At 50.8% G+C, this 11,179-nt stretch overlaps 2 protein-coding genes across 2 annotated transcripts; both read right to left on the bottom strand.

Annotated features, from left to right (window-relative positions):
• Positions 1–401: 401 nt before the first annotated feature.
• Bhlhe41 (basic helix-loop-helix family member e41) lies at positions 402–7,801 on the bottom strand. The gene is made up of 5 exons (XM_008849009.3): positions 7,492–7,801; positions 7,285–7,348; positions 6,851–6,958; positions 6,431–6,542; positions 402–6,021 (listed from the first exon to the last, which is right to left on the bottom strand). The coding sequence occupies exons 1-5, from the start codon at positions 7,551–7,553 to the stop codon at positions 5,042–5,044; spliced, it is 1,326 nt and encodes a 441-aa protein (XP_008847231.1). The 5' UTR covers positions 7,554–7,801; the 3' UTR covers positions 402–5,041.
• A 37-nt stretch (positions 7,802–7,838) lies between these two features.
• Positions 7,839–9,388, bottom strand: LOC115066947 (proline-rich receptor-like protein kinase PERK13). The gene is made up of 2 exons (XM_029554027.1): positions 8,812–9,388; positions 7,839–8,304 (listed from the first exon to the last, which is right to left on the bottom strand). The coding sequence occupies exons 1-2, from the start codon at positions 9,036–9,038 to the stop codon at positions 7,869–7,871; spliced, it is 663 nt and encodes a 220-aa protein (XP_029409887.1). The 5' UTR covers positions 9,039–9,388; the 3' UTR covers positions 7,839–7,868.
• Positions 9,389–11,179: the final 1,791 nt, after the last annotated feature.

Genomic DNA, 11,179 nt, shown 5'->3' with positions numbered 1-11,179 from the left:
CTGATGCTGAGACCTTGAGGTTAGTATCTGATTCTCCAGCACTTTCCACAGCCTGTTGCACACACCATGAGCAAAACAAATGTTTGAATCCTCAGTACCCACTCTCTGTTGAATCTTAGGGTCAGGAGGAAAATGAAGCATTGCGTCTGAAGTTTCTCCCCAGAGACTGTGCCTTGGGTGTGTCTGAATGCAGCTGCAGCATCCGGGCCCTACACACCACCTGCCAGTTTCCATGTTCCTGCTGGACCTGCACCTACCACATCCAAAGCCTTGGGGGTCACTCCCCAGAAAGAGTCAGGGTCAACCATGAATGAAAATGCAAAATAAGCTTTTCACGAATCCCATTTTTATCACCGATACCAAGAAGCATCCAGCCAATCAAATCATTTCAAACATGAGAATTTGTTTACTTACGGTTTGCTTGGACTGAAACCATTAGCAAGTAGCTTTTATTTTACATAATGAAATGATGGAGAAACACAAAAAGCATTTTTGAATGATATGGTATACAACACTGCTGAGAACCTGGAAGTTTTAGGAAATAAAGAGACTAGCTTGTGGAGGAAACCATCACAGAAGTAGGCTCACAGGATTTACTTACAGCAAAGCCCCTCAAGGCCTCTGTTTGAACCTATTTACTCTCCTCTTAGACACAGCTCAGATGACTGTGGTTTTTTCTCAGCCCACAATAAAGCAGAGGTAGCAAGTCAGGTATATTTTGGAGGAGACTGTCTGACCACTGAGAAGTGACAGTTGACAGACTGGCTGAGAGGAGGCTGGAGCCCCTGTAAAAAGCAGGTGTGGCCAGGTGTGTGGAGAACGACTTTAATCCCAACACTCTGGAAGCAGAGGCAGATGGATCCCTGTGTTTGACCCTAGTCTGGTCTCCATAGTGAGTTCTAGGCCAGCAAGGGCTATATAAGGAGACCCTGTCTCAGAGTAAACAAACAGATTAAAGGGCTCTATGCAAATTTGCCCAAGTGCAAACATTTCCATATGAAACACAGAGTGCAAAAATAATGCGTAGAATCCCTGGATTATTAGGAAACATTTAACATACACGATGTTATTTTTTTTTTGTAAGACATGTAAACCATTCCAGAGAATGTGCATAATACATTTTAGTATGCACATTTTAAAAAGAGAAAAAAAATAGTATTAATCTAGAAGCTTCCATTCACTGAACTACCGTTTACGGGGCTATCACTAAATTTGGAATTTTTTTTAAAAGCTTGGTTTTATATTTGTTCAGAGTTTGCACTGAAGCACGAGAAATGCATTTTTAGGACATACAACTCCTAACACGGTGCACACACGCTGAACATTTTTAGTGTAAATCCCATCTTTACCACAGAAATTGTACTAATCTCCTGCCAATCCCCTCTTCAAATTCTGTGAAAACCCACTTGATGTCAGCACACACTGCAAATCCACCTTGAACTTGCTTAAAATAACACAGTTGTTGGGGTCCTCATATATTGATCCGAAGGTTCAGTAGACTAAGAAAGGAATTTAATAAAAGCTATCATGTTGCCATCTGGAATAAAAATACTTCTATCACAACAGGGCAGACAGTCTGAATTTACTCCTAAGAGGTCTGTTCATCTCTCTGAAATCAAAAGGCTTCTTGGTCTGTCTGCCCAGCCCTGTCTTCCCAGGGTCTCTCCCATGAGGCAATCACCTCCTCCTGTGGAGAGACAAACATTAACCCGTGACACAGACAGGACCAGAGTAAGGTCCTAGTCAACAGGCATGCCTGTGGTGGGCAATCACCACAGCTGTGGCCTGTGCAGTCACTAACAGAACTCAGTGAAAAGTAGTGTCACAATGATAGAACTACAATGCCAGTCATATTTACAAAGCCACAGTTTCTAATACCGTGAAAATGTGACGTTTAGCTGTTTAATGAGGGGCATTTATAAATTCAATATGAAGTTTGGCAAGAAATATATGTATGCAAAATTAATTGGAATAACAGTAATAAAAGCACTGTTGACTGAAGATTCAGATTTGCCTTAAATTAGAAAATCACATCATCTCCAAAGTTGTGGCTTAAGCTGACATTTCAATGCTGGCAACATAGATTCCTCCTTAGTGAATCCTAATGACTCAATCTTAATACATTAAAACCAATCAATGACTCAAATAACATTTTTCAAAGGCTGAGAGTGCAGGTCAGTGGTAGAACACTTGCCCAGCCCTGTATTTCATCTCTAATAACATAAAAAATAACATTTTTACATGTAATATGGTCAATACTATTTTTTTCTCTGTCCAAATTTATATTAATATCGTGTTACTATTTAGGAATTCAGACTAAATAACTGACCTACAAATTGGGCCAAAGTTAAAAAAAAGGTTTTCATTACATATTACAAAATGATTCACTGAGTCTTGTTTTTTGGTTATGAAACTAATAGTTCTAAGATATCAATACAATGCAGCTAAAAATGTTTAAAATGTAGCTTTCTGTTACTCTGTTTTAGAGGAGACCATCTTTCTGAAGACTGACACATTAGCGAGACGCACAGATCTCTTTTCTAGAGTTGACTTTTGTTTCCTTTGTCCCTGTGACTGGCGTTTCAGGTTTCATGAGCTCTGTGCAGTCAAAATGAGAGTAGTGGCCCAAGATGCTGCAGGCGGAGTAGTTCAGGACCTGAGGGAGACACCAGGCCTGGTTGGGGGGCTGGCTCTCAGCACCCGTGTGACCTAGGGAGACACTTAGCATCTCTGGGCCAGATTTTCCTTCTTTTATAAAATCCAGGGGACTACCATGGCAAATCTGAGGTCTCAATCATCCATGTGCTGTTCACTCCTGATCCAGTCAGCAGAGGGAGCACTTTTTCTACATCTTACAAGTTGACTATCATTTAAACACTCCCCCCAAATTCAAAGGGTTCAAGAACACTACTGGAAACTAAATGAACAGCCAAGCCCTTCAGTCATGTACATCACGGTTTGATCATAAACTTGAGAACAAGTCAAGAAGTTGTTTCCTGAACTCCATGACAGAGTCCTACAGCAGTTATAAAATGCATGCATGCACGCATGAGCACTCCTTCCCGAGTGATAGTGTGTTTAAACAGGATCCAAGTGCACAGATACGCCAGACCACAGGGAACGGGCTATCTGACCAAAGACAAAAAGCTCCCAATCATAGAAACATTAGCAAAGTGGGGTTAAGGTAAACAAACCACAAGTTTTCGACTAGACTGCCTTTGCTCTTCCACTAAAATATCCTGGGGACGAGCAGGGACACAGCCAGAACCAGGAGTCTCTACAGAGAAACCAGGCCAATGACAAAAACCAAAACCAACCAACCAACCAATCCAATGAAAAACTAATCTGAAAACCCTAATGTATTTCATCCTTACAGTCAGAGACCTCAACATGAATGGAGCATCCAGTATGGTTTTAATTATTAGACAATCTCATATCATATATAAAGTCTTTATTCCTTAGTAAGAACTTTTAAATCACAAAATAGTGTGGCAATATTTAGGTAATAGAATTTATGGAGTGCTGCAAATAACTTGAATATAAAGACAATTTCTAGCTTATCTTTTACATACTAAACTTCTCTAAACTGGCTGGTTTCTTGCAGACAGTATTTATTTGTTTAATAATTTAAGACTGCATAAGCTTGAAAGAAGCATAAGCATTGTAACCAAAGTGCAAACATTTCAGCAAATCTTCCCCCAAAGATATTTTAGCTCAAAATATCATTAGCATGTATTTTCTCCCTACAAAAATAGCATGTCAGACATCATTAACTGGATGTATTAACAACTACGTACATTCAGTTACCTTGGTAGGCTAAGAGTTTAATGTTGTTTAAACAAACAGTAGCAACAGTAGCAGCAAAGGAACCAGACTCAAAGACCCAGATATTTTTTGCACTTCAGACTGTTGTGTCTCACCCCTTACATAACATTCAAGTGAGATTTCTAAGTGCTACCTTGGCAACAAACTAAAAATATCTAGACAAGGTCTTGGTTTAAGCCTTATTTTTAAAAGCTTTCTTTGTGATTATCTGGTATCTAGTTTGGTCTCCAGAAAAACACATAGACTTGGAGATGGCAGGCCTGGGCTCTACATCGTCATAGCAATCCCAACCTCGGCTCACCAGCCTAACCTTTCCTCCACTTCTGCCATCTAGGAATGGAAGGGGTAAATCCGTTTGGCTTTCTTTACTTTTCTTTGTTAAATTTGGGAACACGATTGCTAAAATAACATATGTATTTGGGACACAAATCTATAACCTATGACATAGGCAAGCGAATCGGGGAATTGAAGTGGGCCTTAGGGGCTCATGGGACATATACACGTAAACTGACGAATTAAAGTTAGGCCAATGGGTTTACGGTCAATTTGCCAATAAAGTGCGGCAAAGGCGCCAAGGGCTCTAGCCTTCCATTCCCATCTCCCACCCTGCTGATTCAGTGCCTGAAGAGAGGCGCAACTCCCAGTCTACCTCAACAAGTGCAACTTAGAAAGATACTATGTCAACCTCTCCAGAGTACAGCAATGTGGGCACCAACAGCCTCACTTCTTTGAAACGCTCAACATTATAAAATACTGACAAGTCAATTTCGTTCTCAAGCTATCTGCAGTTCAAAAACAGCTCGGAGACAGGGCTCTGCTGTTCTGGTCCCCAGGGTCAAAGGCCCTCACGCCTGGGCACCCCACCCTGGTTCCACATGCTCTCCCACTGAGCACACCTTCCTCCTCCTAGAATCAGGCTCTACATTTTAAGAGGATGGAACATGGGCTTCTAAGAACTTGGGGGGGGGGTAAAGTAAAAATAACCAACGTTTATAGCAGAAGATCTTTGATAGCGCGCGGGGAGGGGGTAGTGGGCAGAGGGTGGAGAGAGGATGGGAAGTAAGCTAAACCGGAACTCCCAAATGTACACAAACACCTGCTTTTCTCCTAAGCCTGGGCGTCTCTTAGGCTTCCTCCCTTGCAAACGTTTGGGGCGTGTGAACTGAATACGGTCCTTCCTCCGGAGCCTCCGTCTCTTCCAAGGCTTGCTGGGGACTCAGGGGGCATCCTTGGCGGGCGGCGAGGACGCTTCCTGCGCGCTCTCGGGGCTCCCGGGGAAGGGCAGGTGGGCGCGGCCGTGCGGGTGCTGGGGATGCTGAGGATGCTGAGGATGCTGGGGGTGCTGGGGGTGCAACGCCCCGGGCGTCGCCGGCTCGCGCTGCAAGACGGGGGCGTGGGCCGCGGCGCCCGGCTTCTCCGGAGGGGGCGACAGCACGGACGACAGGCAGGGGAAGGCGGCGGCTGCGGCGGCGGCCGCGGCTGCCATGCCCGGGTAGAGCAGCGGGAACGGGGCGGCCGCAGGGTACAGGTACTTGTCCAGGCCGCTCTTGTCCAGGAACGGCTGCACGTAGGACGGCGAGAGGAAGTAGAAGGGCAGGCAGAAAGGCGCGGAGGGCTGCGCGAAGGGCGCGCCGCCGCCCAGCGCCACGAGCGAGCCGAGCAGCGCGGGCTCGGGCAGGAGCGCGCCGCGCGCCTCCAGCTTCATCCTCTTGGGCGCCGGCGGGTCGTCCCCCGGCGGCTCCTGCTTGATGGCGACGCGGCTGCCTGCGACCTGCTCGCGCTCGGCCTCGCCGCCGTAGCCGCTGTCGGTGTCCGTGTCGTGCTCCGCGAGCTCGGTGCTGGGCTGAGTCCGCTGGATGACCGGCACGCAGTGCGCCGCGGGCTCCAGCTTATGCGCCGCGCGCTCGGGACCCGGGTGGGTGGTGGCGGCCGAGCCCGCGGCGGCGGCGGAGGAGGAGGAGGATGCGCCCGGGGCTTTGGGCGCGGGGACCTGTGGCGCGAGCAGCGGCTGCGGGGTGGGCAGGAACTGGGTGGCCACGGTGTGCAAGTGGTTAATAAGCTGGGCGCAGCGCGGCTCCCTGGGTGTCCAGCTCTCGAAGCGGGAGAGGTATTGCAAGACTTCTTTGGCGCAGGTTTGAAATCCCGAGTGGAACGCATCCAAGTCGGCCTGAATGGGCGACTTCAGAGATCGCTCCCCTAGGATGTACCGGGCGGGGGGGAGGGGGGGCAGGAGAAAAATCCCGGCGTTAAGACATCTGCTCATCACGTGGGCCCTGCATTGACGGGGGGGGGGGTCTGGGCTTTTCTTTGGCATTGGAGTGATATAATCCGCAGATGGAGAACAAGAACTGAGAATGGGGGAGGGGATGGCAGGCGGAGGTGCCCCCCCCCCAGCTTGCAAAAACTGGAGAGGTGCAGCCGCCACATTAAGTGAAAATGGCCTTTCTCTGAGCTCTGCGGAGAGCCTCGAGGATGCTCAGGGAAATGGGCACTTTCCACTTAAAGGGAAAGTAAAGCAGTTTTCAGCAGAGAGGGCGGGATGGGGAGTCTTTACCCTCCTCCCTCCAGGATGAAACCCCGGTTTCATCCGGCTAGGCTAACTTACCATTCTGTAAAGCAATTATCCTCTGATGCTGCTGCTCGGTTAAGGCTGTTAAAGCTTTTAAGTGTTTCAAAGTTAATTCCAGGACTACGGCTTTCTCCAGGTGCCCCAATGTCTGAAGTGGTGCGAGAGAGAAGGGGGTAGTGGTTACTTCAGACACACGCATCCGCCTCGACTGGCTCTCCACTCAGCTGGGCAACTTGGGCAAACACTTGGAAGCCCCCCCCCCCAAATTGAGCGAGATTCCCACCTGATTATCAGTGACCTCCTTGCCTCTTGCTGGGGGGCCCTAGTCTGAGTCTCGGGGAGACTTTACATGACAGCACAAGTTGGAAGTGAGGCCCCAGTTTCCCTCTCTCTCCTGCCTCTGGGAGTTGTACCACACACCCCGAGAACGTCGAAGAAGGAAAACGTGCGTCTTACCGTCAATTTCAGATGTTCAGGCAGTAAATCTTTCAGCTGAGCGATACATTCATTAATTCGGTCCCTTCTCTTCTTTTCTATTAATCTGTGCGGCAATTTGTAGGTATCCTTCACCCATGAGCCGTGGAAAAGAGAAAGCAGGCTCAACGTTCACTCATTCACTGCCTGGATAGAACAGCCCTCCCACCTCCCCCCGAAAACACAGTGTAATGAACTATGCCCAGGAAACCCCTTTCCTCTAGACTTCTGGAATGCAATTTAAATTCAGGTAGAGTGTTTAATTACCCCCTCACCTCCCCCTAGTATCCAGCAAACCACTTAAAATTCGCTGTTAGGGAAGCTCGGGGCTGGAATATATTTGTGGGCAGAGCGTCAGAGCGCAATCAATGGCCCTAATTAACTCTCCAGGCAGGTTGCGGGACACTTACACTTACCTTGCTGTCGTCTCTCTTCATGGTCCTTTTGGGTTTACACATATACAAAGAAGAATAGTCCAGTCTGCAAAAACAGAAACCAGCATCAGGCCCCCGCTCCGGGAGGGGCTCTGCCCTCACCCGCTCCATGACACTTTATGGAGAAAAAAAAAATTTTTTTTAAGCCAAACCGAAGCCTAGACAGTCGCAAGGGTGCGTGCACCTTACCCTATAAAATCCCTATGTTCCAGCAACTGTCTCTCTTGCAAATGAGGAATTCCTTCGTCCATGTTCAACCGCTGTCCGTTTCGATTTGGGGAGTTCTGTCCTGTAATCTGCGGGACGCCCGTCTGGGGAGATCTGGGGGGGGCTGTGTGCGTCTCCAGTCTCTCTCGCTCTCTCTGGGGTGCAGTGTTTAAAGTGTGAAGCAGTTGGTTGCCCGCCGCCCCGCGCTCGCTCTGCTGCTTGCTCTCTCGCGCACACACTCGCGCGCGCACACACACACACACACGCGCGCACACACGCACTGCTCTGGTAGTTTGCTCTCACTCCGGGCAGTGTTTGGCCACAGGGCACGCGCGTCGCCGGCCAGACCAGCACCCAGCTCACGTGCGGAACGTACCATCCGCGGTCCGGCCAGGAGGGGGGCGGGGGAGGAGGGGCCGCGAGGGGGGCGGGGACACCTGAACAGCGCCGCCGGAAAGGAGCCGCGGCAGGAGCCAAGCTCTCCCTCCTCCGGGAGGCGCTGCAGCGCGCGGGGGCAGGGTGCGGGGCGGCCCGGGCACCCGGGACTCGGTCGTCCTTACAGTGCAGGACCGTGGACGTGGCTTTTTGCTTTTCCCACCGATCGCGCTGTTGGTTTGAGCCAGTGCAGGAAAGGAAATTCGTGGAGGGTAAACTTCAGTCGCGGGGGAGAATTTGGAGACTTGTTTGCTCACTGCTCCATGAGTGGCCTGGTGTGGACTCCGGGGCGGGGAGGAGGATGTGGGGGGGAACCACCCCTGAGGCTGCCCAGAAGAGGGGCATCTTGAAGTCCGCTCCCTAAAGTGGTTTAAGGTAAAGAAAATGCAGTCAGTGGTTCCAAGTCGCGTTCCAAGTGTCCCCGGGCCACCTAACTTCCCGCAGCAGCCGGAATTGCGGTGTCACTAATCACAGTGGCAGATGACGTTTGAGGCCTCTGGTGCTCTGGGAGGAGTGCGGTGGGGAGGGAGGAGGGGTGGCACGGAGCGGGTGGCACCGAGGGGCTGCCACGGGAAAGCCGCGCAGCCTGCATCCCAGCCCGTCGCCCCTCGGCGCCGAGGTGACGCTAGGCGGCCTCCCCGGTCGTGGTCCCACCCCTCCCCGTGCGATAAGCCACGCCGGGAGTGTGCCAGGCCCACGTTTACTACCGCTGGCACCTCCACAGCCTCCCTCCTTAATCCGGTCTCCAACGGGTACCAGCACAGGGCCAGCAACGTGATCCTCACGGCCGAGGCTGCCACATCACAGGCGGGGAAGCCGTGCGCGCGCGCGCCCTGCAGCCTAGCGCGGGCCAGTAGGGCCACCTACCCCAACGCCCCCCGGGCAGAGGGAGTCGCAGCCGGGGACAGCCGCTTGGAGGTGCCCGGGGATGCGCAAAGCGCAGCGGGGCAGCCAGGCCCCCTCCCCAAAGCAGGCTCGGGGCGGGGGCACGGGGGGTCAGGGATGGAGAGGGCAGATGCGGATCCTGTGCATGTAGACGTGTAAACCCCGGTTGCTCTGGCACAGAAAAGACAGTCACGTTCTCTCCGGAACATTCATGAACGTCGATGACACGTGAACCCTGTGTGGGGACTTGGACGCCAAACGGACGCGAACAGGCGCGCAGCAAGGCCCGGAGCGGTCGCTACGTGTCCCCGCCGCCCGCTCGGCCCCAGACGATCTGGGTCGCCGGCTGGGGGGGAGGTCACGTGGCCGCGGAGCCGCGTCTCCTCCCCGCCTGGCCGCGGCGGTGTCCCGAGTCCTGGGCGGAGACGCGCGCGGCCTCTGGCTGTGTGACTTCCACGGCGGGGCTCACCCGAGCGGGCGGAGCCGCCGGGGACCGGTTCCATGCTTGCACCCTTTAGGGCTTCTCCAGTAGGACGACACGTTTTACAACACAGGATTTTATGATGAGAACAGTTAAAAAGCGGTTTTTTTTTAAAAGCGGATTTTATTTTAAACCTCTCCTGTGTGTCTCCAAGTGGCTGGAGGGTTGATGCCCTCTGATGGAGAGGGAAGTTAGAACCCAAAGCAGCATAATCACGCAGGATAGTATCATCCTTCCTTTCTTCCTTCCCGGTAGACCAAAAAGTGGGGCTGAGGGATGCTGTTATGGCGAATAATTTTAAATTTAAAATAAGAGTTCCCTTTCCAGATTTCTGAAGTTTGGAGGAGGGAGGGAGGGAGGGAGAGAGAGAGAGAATATATATAGTACTTGGGATTACTACATACTCCAGAGCAATTTTCATTTGAGAAATGACTAAAGCTGGCGGCTGAACCCTGGTGACCTTGTTGGTAGAGCTGAGGAGTCGCAGGGGCCACATCTGGACCGAGAAACCTTGTGAGCAGTAGGGGACCGCTCTGAAGCAAGTTGAAACAGGAGGGAGGGGACAGAAGCCTTGAGGATCCAGGGGAAGGGACTAGGTGAGCTTGTGGGCTTGCCTTCAGCCCATTTCCTAACCCCCTTTCTCTCTCTCTCTCTCTCTCTCTCTCTCTCTCTCTCCCCATCATTCTGTTCCAAACTTCTTTAATTCTACAATCAGCCGTTTTTTCTTTTCCACTCTTGGCCCCAGCTCACCCTGTAAATTGGCTTTTTGCCCCCATTCCCTTTTGCAGCTTTTTGGTACGTTTTGTTTTGAGCCTAGGTCTCACCATGTATACCGAGCTGGCCTGGTTCTGGCTATGTGGACCAGGCTGGCCTGGAGCTCAAAGAGATCTGCCTGCCTCTGCATCCCTATTAAAGGTGTATGCCACCACACCTGGCTTTTGCCCGACCTCTGGTTTGTCTTTTTTATCCTCCGCTCTCCCTTTCTCTTTTCCTCGTGTTCCCTTTCCTGCTCACCGTTTTCTTCTTTTTAAATATATTATTTTTATTTTATGCGTATGACTGTATTGTCTTCATTTGTGGGAGTCCACACCCGTGTTAGGCAATGTCCATGCAGGCCAGAAGAGGGCGCTTGTGTTGCTGGGAACTGTAGTTAGGGATGGTTGCTAGCCACCCTGTGGGTGCTGGGAATCAAACCCCGTCCTTTGCAAGAACAGCCAATGCTCTTAACCACTGAGCATCTCTCCAGCCCGCTTTTCCTTCTATTAAAAACTTACTCTTTTTCTCTTTCCTTCCCTGCCCTGGTCCTCTCCCTGCTTTCCCCAGTAAGCGTCGAATTTTGCCTTTCCCCTGTATTTGTGTTCAGTTTCCTGCCTTTTTTCTTTTAGGCGTCCGCCCTGATGACACTACCTGCTTCTCCATCGCCTCTTCAGTCTGATTCCCTTTCTCTCTCAGACTCTTACCTGTGGGTGTCAGGCACTGCTTATGCCGCCAAGGTTATAACAATAACAACCATACAGCATTAGGGTTAGCATAGCAGGCCATTCTAAGGGCTTCTCCTGTATGAATTCATTCATGCATTAAGGTAGAGACTATCATTAGTGCCTCCATCCTGCAGATGAGAAAAATATATACCTAGTGAAGGTTGTGAAATGTGTCAAAGGTCCCACAGCCAGAATTTCAGCCAGATAAGCCTGCAGTCTGTGCCCTTTACCCCCTGGTGTCAAGAAAGGGGGAGGGGTGGTTCTGCAATTACCAGAATGCACACTGTTGTTGTATGTGCCAGAGTGTGGGAGGTACAGGCGGGATGGGGAAGGGAGAGAGAAAGGTGTGGGGGTGCTGGCAGGGATGAAAACCATGTGACGCAAGGGG

Source organism: Nannospalax galili, unplaced genomic scaffold (genome assembly GCF_000622305.1).
Source record: "Nannospalax galili isolate Female #2095 unplaced genomic scaffold, S.galili_v1.0 scaffold103, whole genome shotgun sequence".
NCBI lineage: Eukaryota > Metazoa > Chordata > Mammalia > Rodentia > Spalacidae > Nannospalax > Nannospalax galili.
Note: the sequence above shows the minus strand (reverse complement) of the source record. Positions and strands in the feature narration are given on the sequence as shown.